The sequence below is a fragment of the Equus quagga genome, chromosome 19 (assembly GCF_021613505.1).
Source record: "Equus quagga isolate Etosha38 chromosome 19, UCLA_HA_Equagga_1.0, whole genome shotgun sequence".
Lineage (NCBI taxonomy): Eukaryota > Metazoa > Chordata > Mammalia > Perissodactyla > Equidae > Equus > Equus quagga.
In genome coordinates, this window is record NC_060285.1 from 31,355,273 (window position 1) to 31,380,115 (window position 24,843).

General features: G+C 41.3%; 1 protein-coding gene across 4 annotated transcripts in view; it reads left to right on the plus strand.

Moving 5' to 3' along the window:
* The first annotated feature begins 165 nt into the window (after positions 1 to 165).
* The window catches only part of KITLG (KIT ligand), an 85,644-nt gene continuing 60,966 nt past the window's right edge, over positions 166 to 24,843 (plus strand). Inside the window, exon 1 of one of the 4 annotated variants that reach the window (XM_046646306.1) lies at positions 166 to 361. In XM_046646306.1, coding sequence (XP_046502262.1) covers positions 347 to 361 — 15 coding nt within the window. In that variant the 5' untranslated portion in view covers positions 166 to 346. The remainder of the gene's footprint in view (positions 362 to 24,843) is intronic. The other 3 variants (XM_046646304.1, XM_046646307.1, XM_046646305.1) reach the window with 3 other exon arrangements.

Consider the following 24,843-nt stretch of genomic DNA (forward strand, 5'->3'; position numbering starts at 1 on the left):
CTTCTGGGGCGTGCACAGTGCTCAGGCCGCCCTCCCTGGTCTCCCCCCGCGCCCCTGCCCCGTCTCGCTCCCCCGGGGCTCCGGAAGGGAAGGAGGCGTGTCCGGAGCAGGCGGGAGGGAGCTATATAAAAGTGCTGGCGGCGGGCCGGCCGGGCTTCACTCGCCGCCTCGCGCCGGGACCGGGAGCGCCGCGGGCATCACGGGCCGGAGAGAGGGCGCTGCGCTCGGGCTGCCCAATGCGTGGACTATCTGCAGCCGCTGCTCGTGCAATATGCTGGAGCTCCAGAACAGCTAAACGCAGTCGCCACACCGCTGCTTGGGCTGGATCACAGCGCTGCCTTTCCTTATGAAGAAGACACAAGTGAGTAGGGCGCGCCCGGGAGCTCGCCGGTTCTCCATGAAAATCGCGCCCGGGGCCCGGGAGACGCCGGCGCGTCCCGGCACCGGCTGCCAGGCCGGGCCGGGCTGGACCTGCCTGGCGAGCCAGGAGGGTGCGGGGGAGGCGAGCGTGGCGTGCGAGCCGGAGCCGCCCGGCCAGGGTGAGCCCGAGCGAGGAGGAGGAGGAGGAGTGGGAGTGATGCGAGGGAACGGGCGTCAAGTTTGGAGGCGCCACCGTTAAGTTTGGAGCTGTCAGTCGGGAACCGCAGTTCCCGTAAGATGGAAGGATCTGCACTTTGACCGGGGCGTTCAAGTTACCACAGGAAGGCATGGCTTTGCACGGGAGACATTTTCCCGTGGATTCCGGGAAATTAAAAAACAGCTCCCCGCGCGCCACACTCGCTCTCTTGCACCCAGGTTTTTGTGCAGCCCGCAGCCAGGCGCGGGGCTGGTAGGGACGCGGGTGTAGCCCCGGGAGCGAAGCCAACCCGGAGTTCCTCAGCGGCAGCGCTCCGCGGGGCGGAGAACCTTCCCGGCCGGCCCGGGAAACTTGGCTCCGGTCGGGGTTGGCAGGTTCGCGGCTCTGGGTGAGCTCCGCAGAGAGCTCCAGACGGGGTAATACCTCCACATTGCGCCCACTTTCTTCCTTTATAGAAGAGAAAAAGTTTTCTGTTTCTTTTCCAATGGGCACCTCTAATGATAGTTATTGCGGTAATTCCCAATGCTGCTAAATTGTGCATTCTACATAAACACTGTGAGTAAAGCACCGCCCGGAGTTACAATTAGATTTTATTTTCCCTTGAAGCAGATATCTGGCTTGTCCTTTAGGAAGGGCCGCCACGGTGCTTCCATCAGTGGTTCTTTCACCGCTGCAGTTCTTACCTCTTCCCGCTTCTCCCCTTAGGAATTTCTCTGTGTATCTGCTGCGGGTTGGGTAAGGCTGCCCTTTCACCCCCGAGAGGTTCTGTCGGAGATTGCAGTTCCTGAAATGTATCGAAGGGGTGGAAGTGGTGGGGAAAAAGGGAAATTGGGGGTTTGTACAAATCGTCTGTTTAGAGTGAAGGCATCCATGTGCTGAAAATGCTCTACTAAATGACCTGCTTCGTATCGTATTTTAAGTAGATATCTAGGCCTGGGAAGTGTACACATTCAGAAGGAAGTAGGAAGAATCGAGCCCGTTGCACCGGTGTGCAGGGGGAAGGGACATGGCCTGGCAGAAAAGAGGTTTGTGTCGTCTCTAGAGTGTCAGCCTAAGACGGAGAGGAGACAAGCGCAGATTCCTCTCTTGCAGGCAGGTTAGTTTATTGGCAAAGCCCTGAACGCCACACTTGGAAATCAGCAGTGTGTGCTGTTAAAATGCAAATGTTAAGGACTCTGGCAACAAAACGAAAGTTTTAATGTAATTCCTTGATTTGTACAAGCATTCTGCTTTGTGGAAAGGTAAGCGAGGGCGGGGAACCAAATCCTTGTAATAGTAGCATCTTCCCACGTGAATGGTAGTGGTGAGATCTGGATGGAGAAACCGCTACCTTCTAGTTCAGGGAAAGAGCCTAACCGTTCCTATTTAAACAAGAACACTGGAGACAGATCAGGTTAATGACCAACAGGCCAAAGGGGGGCGATGTGCCCTCAAGTCACTGTGAGAGTCAGGAGGATGGCTGATCCTTGCACCCTTGCTTTGCAAAACAAATGTGAGCTCTGTAATCTCCTTTCTCACTTTGATTAAATGGCTGTGTAAATCGGATTACATGGAATAATTCCATTGACAGCTAGAGGTTGATCTAGCTTGAAACACTGTGGCATTGGTGACTCAGTGCTGCCGACCAGGGACATTTGAGACGGCTAAGTATTTTAGAAATGTGACCTGCTGGGACCAAGTTAAAGTGCAAGCCCTTTGGGGGGACTTGCTGATGTTAAAGGGCTTGCAGGCAAAGGAGGGCAGTGTCCTTGTTGAATGAAGGCATTCATTGCCTGGGATCCAGTGACCTTCAAGGTTTCCTTTAAGGATACTTCTAATAATTCCACATTCTTGCCACTGAAAAAGGGGACACTGGAAATGGCACGGAATCAATAAAATAATCCGTGGAATTGGGGGAGGGATTAGATCTTCCTTCATATTGTTAAATTTCCTAATGCAAAAGTTACAAAGAAATGAACTGTGCACCTCTGTATAGATGGAGAGTAGCATAAGAAAATCAGACACTAAGTCAGATCACTTGTTCTACTGAATCAAATGGTATCCTTGCCAGGGAGGAGTATCTATTAATATTCAGTAGTTTAAATAGTCATTTATAAAGATGGCATCACTACCAATATTCTATTATAAGGCAAATGGTTCTGTACTCTCCCATCACCCAAGATATAAAAAGAAAATTTAATAATAGTGATAATAATAAACTTTAACTTGAATTATGCAGGTGTCCAAGAGTCACAGGGACACCAGGCATTCTGGCCTTTCAGTCAAGCTAAATAAGTTTGGAAATTCCATCCATAACCACTTGGGGTTTGATAAATGATTCTTTCATTTATTTAGCACGTGTGGTGGACTTCAGTATTTGGAAAATAATTACATGGGCAGTAGTAGTCTTAACTACAGGAGGAGCAATTGTAACAATAAATTTAATCACAAGTCTGTAGAAGTGGGTGTTTTGCATTTTTCACATTTCTGATTGTTTTATTCATATTGTGTGGTTCTACAGTTTCTGAAGGGAATTGTGGCTCTGGCTTAGAAAGAACATCTATTTCAGTGTTTAATCATTTTAGTCAACATAATCCTCTGATATACTGGTATATTAAATAATAATTGGGTAGCATATTTTACAAGATCAATTGGCAAAATGCTATCAGTTTAATGGGCCTGGCACCATTTTTATCAATGTTGTACTTATTTTTTAGTTTTGAGATGATTTGTGAGAGTTTCATGAATGCTGTCAGTTTTAGAAATACTAAAACAGGAAAAATTCATCTCACAGACAGTATAGAAAAGGCCATTTTAGGCACACATTAGTGCTCAGAGAAGAAGCAATAGAATGCTTGTTAGCTTTTGTTATTCCAACGAAAATATCCTTCTTTTGTCTGTATGAAGTTTGTCATCTGGATAATGATGTGTGTTTATAGAAAAAAAATTAACATTTATGAAAAGAGCACTTTTTAATCTTGTCCTTAAAATCACTCAATTTGGCATGTGTGCTTTGACTAATTCTAATTTATGTAGCTTTTAATTGATACATTCTGCCAAGACTTTAAAACTCAAGTGCTGTCGATTACATTGAACATAAAACAAGGAAAATAACCATATGGAAATCGGAAGGCCTGAGCCAAACCAATTAAAATTGCTAAATTGTATTTATGTAACTGCTGCTTTGAAGATAGCAAATTGTGAGTCACATTTGTTCTTTAATGATAGGCGATTGAAATCTTTCCATCCGCATAAATAATAGAAAAAAAAAATCCCTGCCCAAATAGCTGGTCTGAGTATTGGAGGTTTCTTGCATGATCTGTTGAACCCCACACTACTGCACGTGTCCTTCCCCATCCGTGACTGAAGAGCACCTAAGAAATAGTGGAAAGATCCTAGGCTCTAGCTTTTGAAGACTTAGATTCTAATTCCTGTTCTACCGCTGGTGAGACAGATGACCTTGGGCAAATGGTTAAACTTACTGGGATTTCCGTTTTGTAATCTGTACAATGATTATAAAATAGTTATAAAGATTTTTTTCACATGGTGGTGGTAAAGACTAAAGAGATTTTATGTATGTCTTTGTCCCAGGACAGTGGCTTACTACAATTACAGTATGAATTTATTGTCCCTTAGAAAAGAATTGCCTGCTGGCTAACTTACAAACCAGAGAAAAACTGGCAATTGCAGGTAAACGATGCTTTCCCAGCAAATCACAGAGACCAAGGTTTTGTACATCTGGATCTGTATGATTGCCTCCTGTTGGAGGCTGGTATCTGTTTATGGACTGTAGTTAACACACATCAAACCAGGAATGTGTGAAAACAGAGGCTATACGTGGCATGAGAAATATTAAATTCTTTACAGTTTTTCTTTAAAAGTGAAAATGAATGAGAGAATTAGAAGTGAAAATAGAAATCAAAAAGGTGGAAATATTATCAGTCTCTGATTCACTTCCATATTTCCACACTCATGCTTTCCAAGTTCCCCTTGTACATTTCTGAGGGTTTATTTGATTTTATTTTAGACTAAAGAGACTTGGTCAGCTTCCTATCCCCTGGTGTTCTTGTACTTGCCCTTGAGCCAGGCATTCGTTTCTACAGGGTGTCTTTATTGTCTTTACCAGGCAACATTCAGTGACTTTTTTTTTCATTATGCAAGTTTGGGAGATTTTTTTTTTTGTCCTTTTCTTGATTACCTTAATGGTCCCTTTTGTAAATCAGGGTAAGGCATTTGGATATAAATCTCTGAGGTGTGATCTTTTTTATCTTTGTTTTCTAGTACATGAATCACAAGCAGCTGCAGGAGACTCTGTTTTGGGTGTTAGTCACCTGTGTAGTCAGAACAATTTATGAAACAAATTGAGAGAATGCCAGGATGCTTTTATAATAGGTGCTGTTTTCAGGGTTATTTTGTATAGACTTTGTCTCATAGAAACCATTGACTGTAGCCTTACTGAGTTAGAGATGCAGCAAGGTGTTTTTCCTTTTCACTTCATTATGAGCATGCTACGAACTGTTACAAGGGCTGGGAATTTGAGAGAATTGTCATTATCCCATCTCTACCTATTTCCTTCTGTCCAGAAAAAAGGAGGTACTGGGAGGTGATTTTCTTATAATTAGGCTCATGATTCTTCTTTTAAAATCACAATGTGTATCATTTAAAGGAAGACTTTTCTTTATGGAGCTCTCTTTGTCTTTCTGTTACATCTTACTATTTTTCTATGCTGCCACATTGACCTGGATATCACGGGATGGAGTTCTTTTATTAGCATGGATACTAAGTCGTATGACTTTGAGAAGGTATTTGAATCTCTCTGAACCTCAGTTTCTTCAGCTGTAAAATGAAAAAGTAGGACTAGGAGATTTCTAAGTCCCTTCCAGGTCTAAAATTCTCTATTTCTAAGATACAAGTGAAATAGAGGTTTGAACGAGGTGGCATTTAAGCTTCCTTTGGTTCTGAGATTTATGTAGCCATTGCTTTTGTGTGAATACAAATTATAACCATTGTTTTATAATTATGAACCAGCCAATCCGGAGAAATGAAGGAGATTTAAATTTAGACTGTTCTACTTTTAGCATTTCACCTGCTGCTTGATATTTCTCTATAACAAGAATGATATCAACACTTTCCTATTTTAGCAATATCCACAGTTGAAGAGTATCTTTTCTTTCTTCTAATCTTTAAGTTCTATAAGTGAGGAAGATTCATAAGACAAAGTCAGACAGAGGGGATAAGCTTACAAAAGGTAATGAATGCCTCCCTATATTTGCTTCTCTTTTCTGCCCCCGCAGTCTCCACTATCTGTGTGCACGGAGTAGAAATGGAGAGTCTGCTCATGTAGTAGAAAGAGCGTTAGTGAGGAGGAGCAGAGGGATGGGTCCTGCACTTGGCTCTGGCTCCATTGCCAGTCATTGAGTCTCAGAGGTCTGCGACAAGTCTTAGGCAAGTCACAGATCTCTGAATCTCGCCCTAGAGTTAATCCTGGGAAGATAGTAAAGAGGAGGGTCTGCAGCTGGAGACAGAGGCTGGACTGGGAGGGAGCAGTCTTTCTGCCTAAGAGAAAGACAGTTCCTGTGGGTGACACTTGGCCAAGCCTCTCCTTGCTCTGGCTTTTTGCAGCTTCAATACCATTTCTGGAACACCTCCGCCTTCCTCCTTTCCTAACTTCTTTCTTGGACTGACATCAGCTGAGAGTTGGGGCAAGCCCAGTAGCAGGTTTTCTTTAGAAGTCAGATGCCACAACAGTCCTTTTCTCATTGTTGACGTAAGAATATTCAAAGATTAGCTGGACCCCTCCTCCAGTCAAGAGACCATGGATTCCTCAGAAAATAGAGCCTGGACAATGATGATAATGTTCCCCTCCTCTAAGCACTGGCAAAGTCTAGTCAGCACCCATTAAAACAAAGTTCAGAACTGAGACAATGATCCAGACAGTCAAGTAAGCAGCTGCAGCCATCTTTTGGTTATATGGGTGCAAGAATTCGGCACTTGACTTTGCAGGTGTGGCTGTCATCTTGGGGTTTTCAGTGCTGCTCATTAGAATGTGGCCTTAATGCTGGCAGTTAGGTGCCTTTTCTGTGTTCTGGGTGCACAGACGGCAGCTCAAAAATCCAGCAGTTGCCTTGCAAAGAATGCCTTTGCTCTCTAGGGTGACCATGCAAAAGGATGTAAAAGATGACAGCGGGAGCAAACCTATCGTCATTGCTCACTTGAGAAAGCAAGTCTCAGCCTCCTTCACCTTTCCAGAAATGGCACCCCACAGAATAATGTGCCCCCGCTGCAGACCTGGGAGGAAAGAGCATGGCCCGGAGGGGGTTGTTGTGTTTGTTTTGTATACGCATTCTCTGTTGCCCTTTCAGGAACATAAGTTCATCTTCTGAACAAAAGCCCTGTGGGTGCTTAGAACTTTTGCCTCTCTTACGCCTCGAAGTAAAATCGCTTGGAAGCCAAGAACCTTTTCATTTAATTGCCTTTACCAAACCCCAGGACTGAATCACATCTCGTAATTGGCTTGTTTCATCTAAATATGAATGTTTGAGTGATAATAAACCAGGTTGCCTCTAAAAATTACAATTTAATAGTGGCTGTCTTGTGAGGGAGCCCCTTGTGCTGAGTTTCCACTGTTTCCTTGGAGTCCCTTTCTCAACGCCTTCCTAGACAACTGCCTTGCCAAAACACAGATTATGGTTTCCAAGAAGAGTGTTGCAGAGAAAGTGGGTTGTGTTATAAAGGCCTTGCCCCCCCCTTCTGGGATATGTGCCCATATGGATGGCTGCTAAAATTTGTATTCACTGCAGAGCTATAGATGGGCAGAGGGAAGAAGGAAAGAGATGTTTCATATGAAATGGTTTTTAATGTGATCTAGAAAACCTAAAGATTGCAAAACAAACATCAGCAGTCACCCATCATTGTTTGTGGTTCTGTGTAAACCTACAATTTAATGCTTCTGAAATAGTCAATGCATTAGGGATTTCCCATTTTGATGACCAATTAAAACTTCTGTGATTGCTTCAGTTTGGGTCTCTGGTGATTTTAGAAAGCTGTATTCAGTCGGCCCTATGCAGAGATCTCCGATGTGTTCTGTCAGGTGGAGGACTGACTCTAACACATGTCATTCTACTGCTCATTAGAAAGATAAATGATCACAATACAACAATCCCCCCTTATCCGCAGGGGATATGTTCCAAGACCCCAGTAGATACCTGAAACCAGGATAATACTGAATCCTAGATATACTATGTTTTTCCCTATACATACATACCTATGATAAAGTCTAATCTATAAATTAGGCACAGTAAGAGATTAACAACAATATCTATTAAGAAAATAGAACAGTTATAACAGTATACTGTAATAAAAATTAGCATAGAATTTAGCAATCTCAGCATACAATTCTTTTTCTTTCCTTGAGTTGAGAACTTTCATCTTTTCACTTAGAGGAGGCACTTTACAGGGTCTCTTTGGCATATCCAAATTGCCAGCATCACTACTTTTGTGCTTTGGGACCATTATTATGTAAAATAAAGGTGACTTGATCACAAGCACTGCGATATTATGACAGTTGATCTGATAACAGAGGTGGCTACTAAGTGACTAATGGCAGGTACTGTGTACAGCGTGGATAATGCTGGAAATGGGATGATTCTCATTCTGGGCGAGATGGAGTGGGATGGCTCGAGATTTCATCACACTATGCAGAACAGCACGCAATAACTTATGAACTGTTTATTTCTAGAATTTTCCATTTAATATTTTTGGATCTCATGGACAGTGGGTAACTGAAACTGCAAAAAGTAAAACCAAAGATAACGGGGGCCTACTGTATGTGTCCAGTGTTTGACATTTAAATGTGTAGCCATTTTAAATAGCTTCCATCATTGTTTTATAAAATCAAATCACCCTGATAATAAGATCATGCCAAAATGGCACTTAGTAGAGAACATTTCCAAGATTAGTTCATAGGACTTTTCTTCTGGGAGATTGGTACTATTTTTTTAATCCCATTTCACAGATAAGGCAACTAAGGTAAGGTCTTTCCTCTGCCAACTCCAAGTGTTTATTACCAAGATTAATATCCAAAGAGATGTAGCTGGCACAACCACAGTGCATTTGTCTGGCTTATTCAGTACCTCAAAGATATGCATTCTGTTTACAGGAACATTGAATCAAAACACATGCAATTCAGGGACCCGCAGGGTGGCGGCATAGTGGTTGGGTCCGCACACTCCACTTTGGTGGCCCAGGGTTCGCGGGTTCGGATCCCAGGCGTGGACCTACACACTGCTCATCAAGCTGTGCGGAGGCAGCATCCCACATAGGAGAACTAGAAGGCCCTACAACTAGGATATACAACTAAGCACTGGGGCTTTGGGGAGAGGAAAAAGAGGAAGATCAGCAACAGATGTTAGCTCAGGGCCAATCTTCCTAGAAGAAAAAAAAAAGGTTAATGTCACTTCAAACAAACAAACAAATAAATGCAACTCAGATACTAAAAACAGCTGCCAGTAATAGAATTTGGACAAGAAAAATTTCATGATTCAAGTGGCTCAGACTAGATGCTCAATAAATATATATTAAATTTTGTGGAATGAATCAATGCCTGATTCAGGTTGTTAGGTGTTGATACATTGTTTTTTAGAAGGTTTTCTTTTTTTAACGGAAGGCAAATTTTAGCTACTGTATTGGATCTGTTATACACAGAAATGTGATGGGTGACGATTGGAAAGTTTACTTTGCTCAGCGTTTACAGCAATAGATTTCAGTGGATATGCAAAATCATTTAGCGAAACTGAAGGCCATGTGAGAAAATAGAAAACATTGTATTGAGTGATAGATCAAATGGGGTGTTGGTTCTGCTACTTACTAACTGTGTGACCTTCAGTAGGTGTTTACTTTCCCAGTCTTTAAAATGGGTGCAGAAATAACTACTTAGTAGTAGTATTGATGTGATGATTGAGAGAGACCGTCTAACAGCACGGTGGCTTGCACTTAGTAAATATTTCCTTCTCTGCTAGAATAGCAAATCACAAAACATTACAGCAAATGTCCACATGCTATAAGAAATAAATTCATTGTTAGCAATTCCTGGTTTTGGCTGTGGGGCTTACAGGAATAAATGAATTAAAATAATCTTTAGAGATTAGGACCTTAACTGCCTTGTTTATACATTATCTACTTTCTTGAACCCTCATCAGCCCTCTTAGCAAATTAAACAAGTTTTTCCCTCAATTTTATCTTCTTTACCTTTCTCCCCTTTCTGTGAAAGGAAACAGTTATACAAAATAGGCAAAAGGCAAGCTGCTTACGAAGAGAAAAAGCAGTTTATTGAAAAGGGAAGTAATAAGACTAGTCGGTATCTGTTGATTACTGACCATGGATGAGGCACCATGCCACAGACTTCTAACAAAAAGATGTTATGAAGTAGGTATTATTATTGATATCACTTTTTTAACAAATGAGGAAACTAAAGTTCAGAGAGATTAAGAAAACTTGCCCAGGATTAAAAGAAAAGAAATGCAAAGAAGTAGAAGAGCTTGGATTTGAAGCCGAGGCTGTCTAATTGTAAAGACTACTTTCCACTTTACCACTTCATAGAACGCTCCAGTATTTAGGTCTACTTACAATCTGTAAGGCTTGAGCTCTTTTTTTTAATTGTGTGTGCAGATGATGGCTTTTAATCTTATATGGAGAAGACTGAGAGCAGACAAAGCTGAGTGTCTGGGTGAGTGACAGGTTGCTTCTGACTTAATTCGTCAGTACCACCCAGGAGAGTAAATGGTTGTGGCAGAGCAACATCACTCCCAAAGCCAGGGAGCCTGGGCTTGGTCCCCAGCCTCTGCCACCTCCATCACCCTACCTGTCAGATGCCTGCCTCATCTGACTGTTGTGAGGGAGGACCCTTATAACCTGTAAATTGCCATTTGACTTTATGGAATTAAGAATTACTGTCCAAACTTTGGTGTGTGTTATACAAAATGGTACTTTTGTCGGCAGAGGGCAGGTTTTAAAATACTTTAAAATTATATTTCATAATAACTTCTTGGAAAAGAAGATGCTTCAGGAATTACTTTAATCGATTTGCTCTGACCCTGTTTTCAGGCTATTTTTGAAGACAGTTTTAAGTGACTGTGATCATATTAGAAAACTATTTAAGAATAATGTCTTTATGCTCCTGTCTGGGTTTTAGAACCACCAGCCATTTAAGTTCTGACCTTTGCTTTGTAATTCCTTGTCAGTCCAACTGCATGAATAGTAAAAATGCATTTTCTGTATTGATGTTGCAATTTTTTAAATGAATGACTGTTGGAGCACCCTTATCAGCAGCATTGCTATGTAACTTTCTCATCAGCAGTTTGGTGGAAATGAAGGCGTTGCCTGGAAGGTCCTGGCATCATCTGAATGAGTGTGAAGGAGACAACAGAGCAGAGGTGTGATGAACCAAACAGACTGCAGTTGGATGTCCTGCTTTGGTTGGCTAAAGCACATAATCCTCCGAGCTTCAGTTTCCCCATCTGCCAAATAGGGAGAGCAATAGTACATTTCTAACAGTAGTTATGAAGATTAAATGAAATAATCCACAAAAAGCCCTTAGTCCAGTCACTATTACTATACTTATTATTTACTATATTTGCTGTTGTCATTAGCATTGAACAAATGGTAAGCTTATCAACAGTGATGACTCCTTTCTTAAAGAAAGTGGCTTTAATTGCAAAGTCTCCGCATCAGAATGAAAGGGAAAGTTGAGGCCATTTATCCAAATAACTCAGGCTTCAAATTCACTTTAGTCCTGGATAACTTAATTGTTTTCCTTCCCTACTTCAACAAAAACTAAAAGAGAGCTAAATGTGTATAATTATAATCGCAAGATAGTTTACCTAGAGCAAAGTTACTTCTTTCTATCATGTGCCCAAGGTCACAGAGCTAATACGTGGTGGAGCTGGCTTGTGAACCAGGCGGTCTGGAACGAGAGCCTGCGTTTTTAAACTCTGTGCTATACCTCGAACTGGGGGGACAGAACATGGGTCCTTCCCATGAATTGGTGAGTGATTTCCTACTTTTCCCTCTCTGGGGGGAGAAGTCATTTTCAGCATCAAGAGAAATAGAGCCGCTCATCAAGGGAAAATGGAAAGCACATGGCTTTTGTGTCAAAAGCATCTAGGTTTTACCTCTGGCTCTTGACTCCAGCTTACCAAGGAATCTTAGGCAAATTGTTTAACTTTGCTTAATCTTTTCTTAACCTTAACTTCCTCTTCTGTAACATAGAATAATAACACTTTGCAGCTTTTCTTTCTCCCTCCATCCTCCCATTTCCCTCCCTCCTCCCTCCCTTTCTTACTTTTTAAACCTGGAACTAGTATGTTGTATACCTGCTTTGTGATTGTCACTCACAGAATTGGGTTATTATGAAAATATTTTTGAGACTTAACACATGTTTTCCGGCTATGCTGTTAAGCACTAAATTATGTTTGTGCAAAGTGTTTGACTCATTGGCCTCATAGACACTCGAAGGAGCGTGGACTTTGGAGTTAGACATAGTGAGGCTTACATCCTAGATCTGTTATATACACCAAGACCATGCGCAGGCTCCAACTTTCTTTCTCTAGGCCTCGATGTCCTCATATGTATAATGGGGTGATAGTCCATGGCTGGAAGAATAGGAAGATTAAATCAGATAATATATGGAAATTGGCTGACCCAGAACTGATGTTCAAGTGGTATATCTCATCTTTAGGGACTGGCTTATGCCAGCAAACAGATCAATATGCATCAGACTGTCCTCTCTGCCTCAGTTTGCTCCATTTGGATGATGGCTATAATAATGTAAAACCTGTAGTCATTGAAAAGCAGAACGAGATTAGGGGAGGTTATGAGAATAGGATCGTGTAACCCTGAACTGAGATTAGTAAATGGCCTGGATCGGGGTTAGCATTCTCCTTTGTAATGAAAGATGCTGACACACACAAGTTGTTTTGAGAGTTGAGAGGTAATTAATAGAGTAGTGCTCTGTAGACTGTGCTGTTCCATTCACAGACCTAGGGTTGTATTATCATTCTAAGTCTTAGGGATGAAAAGCCCAAACTTTTGGGGCTGGCCCAGTGGCATTAGCGGTTAAGTTTGCTGCTCCACTTCAGCGGCCCGGGGTTCACTTGTTCAAATCCCAGTGCAGACCTGCACACAACTCATCAAGCCGTGCTGTGATGGTGTTCCACATACAAAATAGAGGACAATTGACACAGATGTTAGCTCAGCAACAATCTTCTTTAAGCAAAAAGAGGAGGATTGGCAATGGATGTTAGCTCAAGGCCAATCTTCCTCAACAACAGCAAAAAACCTCAAACTTTCTAAATACATGAAACTTTGTGTTTATTAGTATCTTCCAAAATGAGCCCCAAACTACTTTATGTATAGTATATTTTAATGGCTTTGGAGACTCATAGATCTGGCGTCATCTCTTCAAATTGGGTGACTTTGAGTCACTTGATTCTCCTAACATTCTGATTTTCCCATTTGTAAAATGAGGCTTATAATAGTGTCCAATCCCCAGGTAGTTGTGAGGATTAAATGAGCCAGTACCCAAGAAGGGCTAGTACCGTGCCAGATACCCAGAAAACCTAGGTAAATGCTAGCTAGCTGCTTTCAAGCAGAATGGGTTTTTGCATTCAAAGCCTTTTTTTTTTTTTTTTTGGCATGTGTTGAATTCAGTAAGTGTGTAGGATCAACAGATTGGAGATGTCTTCCTTATGAATTCAGGTTTTATTTTCTTGTGAGTGGTTGTCATTAGAGTGTAAGGGCTTGATTATCCAGGTTAATCTTCAGGTAGGTTTTGTACCAGTCAAGACAGACGCAAGTTCCTTTTATCTGTCCGTTTCTTCAGGTAAACAAAGATCCCATTCTTTGACAGAATATTAAACTGTTATTTCCTTCTGATGGAGTGCTGACTTGTTCAAAGCACTTGTGAAAGACGAAAAACAGCTCCTACTTTCTAACATTGTATGGTCGTAAGGCTGTTTCTGGCGGTTTCTTGACTGAATCTTTGACTGTTGCTCCCTCAGTGATTCAGTTACCAACCCAGAAATGTGTGAAGTAATTTGGGGTTCGGTTCAGACTAGGGTGTAACACAAAAACTTGAACCAAGACTGTGAAACCAAGAAGTGAAATCTCTTTTAAATGTTGAAAAAGAAAAATAAAGTGTAAGTCTATTCTTTGAAGTCTCAGAGGAGAATGGGACAGAATCATTGGCATGGGTTATTTTTATAAATTGTTCAGTAGAAGAATTGGATTACCAAGGGGCTTAGTTTGGCATCTTTTCCTGAAAATTGCTGTCCTGTCATTTGAGGGGTAATGTGGGAAAATCAGAACAAGAACTTGCTGACTACACAGGTGATCCATGTCCTCAATTCAACTATGTAGTGTTGGTGTGTCGTTTAGTCCCTCTGAGGATGTCCGTTCCATTATCCAACAAAATGAATGGTGAATTCTGTAATTTTAAAGATTTGCTCTAATGCACACAATCTCCAGTTATTAATGGAAGTCTGACTGTGCCACTACCCTGGTTAAAATCCTCCACTGACTCTGCATTACCTGCAGGTTAAAGTCCAAACCCTCAGCACACTATACACGGTTCTCTGTCATTTGGCTGTTGCTGATCTCCTCCGCTTTCTGAGTGGTAAATTTCATTCCAGTGTCACCTAATGAAGTGCAGTGGTACAGTGACATACCCACCACACTGCACTTGGTCTCAAAGGCCAACAGCCCCTCTTCATCCTCCACTTGTTTAGCTGAGATCGTTCCTCCTCCTGGAAGCCCTCCCTGATGTCTGTTTCCCATTCTTCCCCGCCTCCCATTCCCCCGTGTTCAGTGATTTTACCCTGTGCTTCTATAGCATTAAAAAAAAAATCATATACTGAAATTGTCTTTTTACTTACCTGTCTACCTGGCTGAATTGCCTCTCATTGGTATCCCCAGCTAGTGGCATAGCACCAAAATCTTGGTCAAGCTTTTCTGAACCAAGCTATGAGTTATTGAATCATGCCAGATATATCTTTTACTGAATCTTTTTTTTTTCTTTTAAATATTGGTGCCTGAGCTAACATCTGTTGCCAATCTTTTTTTTTTTTTTTCTTTTCTTTCTCCCCGAAGCCACCCAGTGCATAGTTGTATATTCTAGTTGTCGGCCCTTCTGGTTGTGCTGTGTGGGATGCTACCTCAGCGTGGCCTCATAAGTGGTGCCATGTCCGCACCCAGGATCCAAACCGGGAAAACCCTGGGCTGCTGAAATGGAGCACACGAACTTAATAGCCACTTGGCCACCGGGGCTGGCCCCTTGACTAAATCTTTGACTATCAACATTCTGAGTGCTTATCAGCATTTTAAGCATGGATCTGGGTATTTATCGATTTTATACCTGCTGACCTTCATTGACACGTGGGTTGGCACTTGGGAGGGTGATTGGGAAGGTAAGAGGAACTTGAGAACATTACTATTATGCATTGATGCCAATTGGAAACACATGTAACCGTGTGTGTAACACCACCCGCACAAATGTACATGCATTGTTCAAACATAATTCTGTTCGGAGACAGCAATGATAAATCAGCCACTTGGGGCTGTATAAGAGAGTGGAGACTGGATTAAAAAACGGAAGGTGGGGTAAGTTGCTGGCCATCTTTAAGGAAATAACACAGTAGGTTGAATGGCAAGCACCAGTTGGTGCTTGCTGATTCAAGATGTATAGAGGGTTTAAGAGCCAGAAGAGATTTTAGTATATAATTCTGTTGATGATGATGAAGAAAATGCTGATTCTGATGCTCATTCGATGTGCCATATCCTGAGCTAAGTGTGCGACATACTTTATCTCCCCTGATTCTCTCCATCTGTGAGGGAGGTCGTGTGAATATTCCATTTTGCAGGAGAATGTAGGCATAGCGAGGTTGAACAAGTTGCTCAGCATCTTACAACTAGTCAGTCTACAAACCTGGTCTTTTTGCTCCTAATCCCTTGCTTGGTACTAGTATTGCTGTCATCTTATTTTTTTGCCCAGATAAGATTTTTTGGATATATAATAATGAAAAGACTGTTATAAATAGAGAAAATGGATTCTTCCTCCCCAGCTCACCCATGTTCAAGATGCTTCCTTTCATGTTTTCTTTGCCCCATTTGTGCCTGTTAATAGTTACCCGGTGCAGTAGACAAGGACAAGGTGTTATGTAGTTTTGGATCCTGATGTGTATAATCTTTATCTGGAAAGTGATGAAAGACAGAAACATGGCAATATGAGAAGTTTTAGGTGGTTCAATTTGAATGATATTTAAGGATGTAAGACAAATGTGGGTAAGGAATTTAGCAAAAATGATGTTTCAGTACTTAAGATCAAAGATAGATTTAAGTGTAGAGGAAGAAGGTTGGAGAAGGGTTAACAAGAAGTGATGTTTTCAAATTTCATCTGTGATTAGAAGCCACCATTTTAGTGACCCAAGGCAATAATACCACTGCTTTACAACACAGTGCTCTAAAGTAACGATGTGTAGATCTTGTGTACTTTAAGAAATTCAGAAAACTCTTGGGGGCCAGCCCAGTGGCACAGCAGTTAAGTTCACACGTTCCGCTTCGGCGGCCTGGGGTTCACTGGTTCGGATCCTGGGTGTGGACCTATGCATCACTTGCCAAGCCATGCTGTGGCAGGCATCCTACATATAAAGTAGAGGGAGATGGACACGGATGTTAGCTCAGGGCCAGTCTTCCTCAGCAAAAAGAGGAGGGTTGGTGGCAGATGTTAGCTCAGGGCTAATCTTCCTCAAAAAAAAAAAAATCATAAAACTTTTGATGCCAAGTTTTCAAAGTTCTACAGTTTTTAAAGTTATCCAACCACATAGCACGAGTATATTTTACTTTTTAAAAATCAGGTAAGCTTCTTGATTTAGGGTGTAGAACTGAAAGGTTAAGGTTTCTGGAACCCATAAAACTGTCAAGTTTTAGATAATTATTATATCACCGAGCAAAGTCTACCTCCTGTCTCAATTGGCAAACAAAAGGTCCTACTAATACCATAAATGAGATGAGATAACATACAAAACTTCAACACTGAAGTGGATGTGCAAAATGATTTGTCCTGATTTGACACTCGACTCATACAGCAGCTGAAGCATATCTTTTAAATTTCATTTAGCTGAACACACTGCTCGCACAGTCATCTCTTCATTTCCTCAGTAAAAGATCCTCCTTCTCTCCCATATGGCGAGAGAGTCTCTTTGTGATCCAAGCAGTCTTTCTGTTTACATTTTTTCCTCCACTCTTTGATTCAGCAAAGCAGCTGCTTTGAAAAGAAACCCAAGAGATTGTCTTGCAGTGGTTACCCGCTCACCCTCTTTCCTGACCCGAAGAGAAAGTTCCTCTCTTCTTTTCCTGGCATTATTTAGACTAAGGACCTGAGGGTTTAAAGTACATTTTCCATATTCTTCTTTTGTTTTTTAAACTAGGAAGCTTAATTGATAATCCTCCCAACTCTTCTTTGAGGAACAATTTCAGAACACAAAATAATTAACGTTTACTTTGAAGATTGTTAACTCAGAACCTTTTGTTAAAAATAATAATAATAATAAAAAGTATGATGCCTGTACTCACATCCTGATACATTGTAAAGTCTTCTCCTTTTTTATTTCTGTTGTACATCTTCCTTTCTCTACTGAATTTGGAGTCTCCTCCTACATAGTGGTATTATGGAGAATGCTAAGCATAACTCCATGGATATCATGATGAAAACTAGAATAAAAGACCTTGCCACTTAATCATGCTCATTAGCATAAAAATACAATAATAAAACCTATTTGGGGGGAGTGGGGGAGTGTCATTTGAGTCAGCTCATGGGTAGGCTAGCATGCAACTTTCTGTTTCTTGCAAATAAGTCGTGTGAGGGGGAGCAGCAATACTATGCCTGTGTGACTCAGAAGAAAAGGTAGCCGGTTTTATTCTTTAGTCAGACTAGGAATGGGTCTGGATGACACAAAAAACTTCTATGAGCCTTCTTTTTGTCTGCCTGCTTTAGCGGGGATGACAGATAAGAGTCAACTAATGCTTTGGGAGGAGATAAGATTAGCTTTTAAAAACTTAATCTATGTCATCACTTCTGAAAGTGTCTGCTCCCAAATGAAATCATGTTCCCTGTGTGTTTCCAGTGCAGAGTCACTATGAACAATTTTTTTGTGAATGGCTGCTTTAGGAATTTTGATGGATTGCAGTTCACTGGGATGACAGGGATGACAGGGAGAAATTTACAGTTGCGTATTATACTGACTTCTAAATAAAGTACAGAATTGTAGACTTCCTTTGAACTTGCTGTAGGAAAGGGTAGATTCCAGGTCTGTAATTGTTTTTTTTTTTGTTTTCAATATGCCCCGTTGGGTCAATAAAGGAAAGTAACTCCACATTATACTTATCTAGTTCCTTTAAAAGAGAGCTCTGGGGGTTTTATAGGCAGGTCGGCACTTTAGTTTATTATCATCCTTGGCCACATCTGCTAGGAAAGTAATTTTCCACTGGTTTTTTATCCATTAAAAATTGCTTATTTAGCATTTACTACAAGCAAGGTACTGTGTTACAGGCTAGAGATATGATGGTGAGCCAAACAGTTACCTTGTTCTACTCTTTCTGGAGCTTACAGTCTATCCCAGGTTTTATATCTTCATTTTCCATTTTCTTGGAGCTAGAGAAGTCTTTAAAGGTACAAGGAAAATGGTTAAAAGTTCAAACAGAGAAGCAGTTAGCTAATGTCGCATTTTGGATAATTAAGAGAATGTTGCAACATTTCTCACACTGGCCATCCTTAGGACTTAACAGTTATTGGACCCAGCAGTGAGAAGTATGGCAATGGTTTATGCCTAATTGATGAGAAAAACTCTTCTGTTTATCCTTCATTCATTCTTTTAAAAAATGTTGATGAGAGGCTTCTCTGTGCTTGGCACTGCTCTACCCACTTTGGACAAAACAGTGAGTGGCTGAAAGTACCTACCTTATGGTGCTCAACTCAAGTGTAGGAGAAAAATAATAGGCAAAACTAGTGGGTGATGTTGCAATTCCACTGTGTGTATATGAACACCATCTGCTGAGGATTGAACCATACATTTTCCAGACTTCATCTGTGCCTGTCTCATATACCTGAGTTTGTTCTCTATTCAAACGATTTAGATATTGCTACCACCATGGCCTGTACTATATAAAAGAAAATTTGATTGTAGGAGCATTTTTGTGGATACTTCAGTAGCAGTTTGCAATGCATGTGGTCTACCAATGTGAAGGAGCATGTACTATGAGTGAGGAGCAGTTCAAGATACTAGAGATCAGAATGATGATCAAGAATACTATAATCTTTGACCTTACACCATTTACATTTCTGTCAGAAAGGACACGTGATAAAAGAGTAAACTAATTGGGTTATCAAGATAATTTCTGATGAAAAGTGTTTCACTGGAAATAAAACTGTGATGTGAGGGTCCTGGAGCTAAGACAGCTTACCTGGGAAGGTTTCTCTGAGAAAGTGGTATTTGAACTGCGTCCTGAATAATGAGAAAGACTTGCCTTTTGCAGAGCCCAGCAAGATCATAGGGCTTCAGGTACATTTTGGATGTTGCAGGAAGGGAAATGAGGCCAGGGTAGCTGGAATGTGGGGAGAAGAGAGCGTGGTAAGATGTGAGCATGGAGGTGGGCAAGTCTGCATTAAATGGGGCCCTGTAGGTCTTGGTCAAGAGTATGCATTTTACTGTAAATGTAGTGGAAAGCATTCCGAGGTTTTAAGTAGGTAGTGATGTTTTATATTCTCGGAAGACCACACTGTTGTGAGTAGCAAGCATGAAAACAAAGAAGGTTATTTAGAGGGTCCTTGCAGTCTTCCAGGCAGGAGTGATGGAGCTTGGTACAAGCCGTAGTGGTACAAGATGAGATGGGGAGAAGTGAATGTTTCCTGGTAGAACTGACAGGACTTGACAGACTAGATGTGCAAATAGGGGAATGGGAAGAATCAAGGATGGTGCCCAGAGTTTTGGTTTGAACCACCATCCTTCAAGTTTGGAAATGACCCTACTGGGGCTGCTTGTTCTGGGCTAATCAGCAATGATCATAACCATAGTGCACATTTGTGAGGGTGTGCTGTTTGTCGAGTTCTTTTCTAGGTGCCTTACATACATAACTCCATTTAGTCCTCAACTAGCCTGTGAAGTAGGTTCTATTATCATGCCCATGTTACAGGGGGGAAACTAAAGTACAGAAAAATGGAATTATTTTCCAAAGGCTGCAAGGTTAGTGCATGGCAGAGTAGAGATGAAAACTTGGGTAGCCCTGTTCTAGAATCTAGGCCTCCCAGCCCCCGCTCTATACTGCTTCTCTGTGCATGAGTAAACACACTCTGTTTTCTAGAGCTCTCTTGGATTTATTACTGCAACTAAAGTTGACTTTTGAAACTCTGCTCTTTAGGTTAACATTCACCTATTACCTAAACAATTCGGCCTCACTTTTGCACCAGCTAGAGATGAGCCTGCCTGCTTTGGGAGAGCTGATCCGAATCTAAGCCCAGGGGGCAGTTTCACAACCTCTTTATCACCTTCCTGTGCTGATCTTTAATCTATGGAGGAGGCAGAACATAAAGGGGATTGCAACATTCACTGTTCATAACCCTTTTAATTATGAATTCAACACCTAAAGGATTAGTAATAATGATAAGTTAATCACTATGGCATTAACAATCATGTCATGATCTATGATGTGCCAATCCTCTTGTGGGTGCTTTATGTAACATTGTCTTATACAATCTTTTCAAAAATCCAAAGAAATGTTATCACCAATAGAAAACTGAGGCTCCGGGGTTGCATAATTTGGTCAAGGTTACAGCATGTAAGTGACAGAACCAGGATGTGAATCCATGTCCTAATTTGCTGATGATGTTCTGTTCTAAACACCATCTCTTTCATAAGCAATGAATTTGCATCTGAAGTGTCTTGTTATGAGAGGAACATGTCCTGGGCATGTCAAAGGTGAATGCTTTGCTGTGCTTCAAGGGGTAGAATTACATTAACATTCTTGTGGGTTGCCAATCAAAAATTACTCTTTTAAAAATTTTTTTAAATAGTCCTTATTTTAAAATTTGAATTTTGAAATACTAATGGAAAATTCTTAAGGAACATTTAGACGAACCTTTATGAGAAATAAATGCTTAGTAACTTGTGTTACTCTTTTCTTCTAGTATTGCTTAGGGTTTAGTTGCAGACAATATAGTCCACTCTAGCTATTTCAAACAGAAAAAGACACGTTGAAGTATATTTGATGGATTTAAAATCACTAGAAGGGCTAGAAGAGTAGGCGGAGCTTCCAGAACACTCTCATCACCCAGAACCCAGTTGAGTTTGCAACAGTCTGTAAAGCTGCTACAGCCAGTGCAGGAAGCAGTCACACTGCTGACTGGAGGGTCTCACTGTCCCCCATTACCACCCAGCAAAATGCTTACCCAGCATGCAGCTTCTCTTCTCAAGGATTTCCTTCCCATATCAAATCTTGCAGAGTTGTGCCTGACTGGTGGAACCTCAGTCACATCTGCCACTGTAGCTAACTGCCAAGGAGTTCGAGAAATGGAGATTTTAGTTTTCCAGCCACTCCAGTTCTGAAGAATATGCCGAGACAGAATGGGAAGGGGAATTGAAAGAATCACTTGGCAGTATCCTCCACACTCACTACATTTAACTTTTCTTTTTTCAAGTTGCTGTAGATCAGGAGCATCTAATGTGTAGCACTTGAACCAAATGCAACCTTGTATACCTTTTTAGACATTTTTGTTTGTTTTCCGTAATGATATAGCACTCATGGGCTAGCACAACCTAAAATAGTCTGTCTCAGCCTCCAGAGACTACCTAAGAATTGCATGAAGGGCTTGTTAAAAGTGCAGATTCCTGCGATGCTCCCTCAGAAATTTGGATTCCACATGATGCCCAGGAATCTACTTTCTTAGTAAAAGCCCCAGATGATTACACTTTCATCTAAATGTAAGACAGTCGACTCCTCTTGTTTCAGTTGGTACAGCTTCCATGAAAGGGTGAGGGGGACATTTCAGCAGTTCATTCAGCTCAACCAAAGGCAGTTGGTGTGTCCAGCACACATTGCATAATCAGGAAAGCTCATGCTGTGACCTTTGCAAATAGGACTTGTCATCTGATGTGATGGAGAAAATGACCAAGATTGTGAGTGTTCTTTCAGCTCATGCCTTTAACTCCACTGGATTTGACCCTGTTTGGAAGCAGTTCAAGCAGAATATAAAGGTTTAGTTTATTTTAATGTAGTTAAAAACCCAGGTGGGAGAGAAACTTTGCTGGAGATTTCCTGAGCTGCTTCCTCAGATTAAGTTTTCTTAAAAATTAAAAGGGCTTGTGAGACCAAACTTGTCAGACTCCAAGTGGCTGATCTGACCAGACATCTGAGCACATTTAATTGCAACCATCGGGGAAAAAACCCCAAGAAATTCTAGGAAGTTCAGGCATTCAGTCCAAATTCAGCACATCGGGTCAGATAGCTACTGGAGCCTACATTCATTTTTTATTTGTCAGTTGTTTGGTGCTCAAAAGATTTTACAGGTTTTGAAGGATTGCAAAGCTTTTGATTTACATGAGATCACTCTTTCAGAAGTGAGTCACATAGTTGGAAGAATATAAATCATGTTTAGGTTTTTATAGCTGTTTTTGGAAAGCTATAACCCTCAGATTGCATAGTATGGTGGTTCATTTTTAAGAGCAAATAATTGACATAATTGTGAACAATGCCATCCAAAAAGAACCAGTGCCTGTGGAACACTGAACTTGGGTATGTGGATTTCAGAACTGTCATGAATTTGTTTGCTATGTTTCTATAGCTTGGCCAATGTTTGGGCCTGTCTCTCTTATTTCTTTGAAAATACATACTTATAGCAAAAAGAATTGGCAATAGGCAGGTAAATCTAGGTTCAACATTGAACTAGCACCCACCATTTTTGTAGACTAGTTTGGTTTGTTACATATCATCTTAATAAAATTGGTAGCAAAATACATATCATCATAAAATTGGTTAGAGTCTGTCATCATCTAGCTTCTCCCTCAAGCACAGTAGATTATAATGTTTAGGGGGTTCTTTCCTTCTGCTTTTGTATGACTGCTAAAGAGCTTTATTTTGAATATCTAATGACCTATATTTTATCATTGTTTCCAATCTATACTGCTGGCACAAATGTTTATTCTATTATGTATGTCTCTGTTAAAAATAATAACAGCAAGGAGCTGGCCCAGTGGTGTAGTGGTTAAGTTCACACACTCTGCTTCAGTGGGCTGGGGTTCATGGGTTTAGATCCTGCGTGCAGACCTACATACTGCCCATCAAGCCATGCTGTGGCAGGGTCCCATGTACAAAACAGAGGAAGACTGGCCCAGATGTTAGCTCAGCGACAATATGCATCAAGCAAACATAGAAAGATTGGCAAGAGATGTTAGCTCAGGGTCAATCTTCCTCACCAAAAAAATAATAATAACAGCAAAACTTGAACACCTTTGCCCTAGACTCTAGCTGAGGTTGAAGTCCTTTGCAGGGCTTTTCATACAGTGGCGAAGTCTCTGAGCCTACATAGCTCTCAGTAACCACAGATGAGTCGTTCCCCATCCACAGACCATTTCAGAAAGAGGAAGGCTTACTTTCTCATTTTAGCCCCACTCTTTCAGAGCTGCCTTCCCTTCTACCGGGACTGAAGTTAACTTTCTAGCCCTTCCAGATGTTACCTCGTCTCTTCTTCCTTTTCTAGACAACCTCTTCTAGTAGACCCTAGAAATTCCCCCCATTCATTTACTGCTGTGGTCCATGCACTATGATCTGACTCCCAGTTCTATCACTCCATGGGCGCTGTCCTCATCAAGGTCAAGTCCATTAAGTACTCTTCAGCAACTATCAGCTTGACATCTTTTACTGCTTATTTATTGATCATATTCTCACTTTTGTACTTTCTTTTTCCACTGGCCACAGTATCCCACAATCAGTTGACTTGCCTCTCATGTATTTTGCTTCTCATTGTCTTGTGTCCTAGGCAAATAGTTCTTTCTCCTCCTTATATGGTGGTATTCTCCAGGGTTCTTGGTGATAAACTTCCAATCTCCAGCTGCCACATCTCCTACACCTCCTGGCTCAGTGAATAGCAGCACTTTTACCCAGTTACCTAAACTGGAACCTGGAAGCTGTTTGTGGCTTCTCCTCCTCCTTTCCCACTCATTTTCTGTCAGTCACCCAAGCCGTTCCATTCTACTTCCATTTCCTCTTGGACTTGTCTGTTTCTCTCCATTCCCGCTGCCCTAGTTGAGGCTGTAATCTTGTTGACTTTGGATGACTTCAGTGAACTCCTAACTAGCCTCCTGCCCCCAGGCCTCTTGCCACCCTCCCCCAAGCTATCCTTCAGTTCTGATGCCTGATAAACCTTTCAAAAATAAATCAGACCTTGCTCCTCCCCTGCTTTAAAGTCCTTCAGGAACTCCCTAGTGCCTTGAAGATAAAATCCAAATCCATTAGCAAAATTGGGAGAGCCTCTGTATATCTCTCTAGCATCATCTATTATTGCTTATTCCTTGAAACTCATTTTCCAATCATATCATAAACGTGAAGTTCTATGAAAATGCTTTGTTCTCTCACTTCTGTGGGCACCTGTTCCTTCCTCCATCAGGAGTCTTCACCCCAGCTGCCTTTGATCTGGCTGCCACCTACTTACCTCTGAAGAAGGTGTCATCTCCTCCCAGGAGCTATCTCTAATCCCTCCATGCCCCGTCTTCTGTCCTCAGAGTCAGGTTTAGCAGTCCCTCCTGGGCCCTTCTGCTCTCAGATGGTCTGTCTCCCTACTGTGATCATCAGTAGCTTGTGCTTCCCAAGGCCAATGACCATATCTTCTGTGTCTTTATCTTATGTCCCTATCAGGTACTCCATACCTGTTCATTGAATGAATAAGTAGCTCTTCTTAGAAGTCTGAAAGCACTCAATTTTATTTTTATCAGAAGGAGCAATTTTATTTTTATCAGAAGGAGCAACTTATGACTTTATTTTTTGGATTTCTCCCCTCCCTCTAGCTATGTAATTTTTTCAAGCTACACGAAGTATAACTTGATTTACCTATACTTCTTGTTTACCCAGCCTAGGAATAACTTGACATTGTGGTTTCAATTAGAAACTGATTCAGTTATTACTTTGTGCTGTGCACAGCATAGGCATTTTAAATAAAATTGATTAGTTCCTTAAATATCTGTAAAATCAGT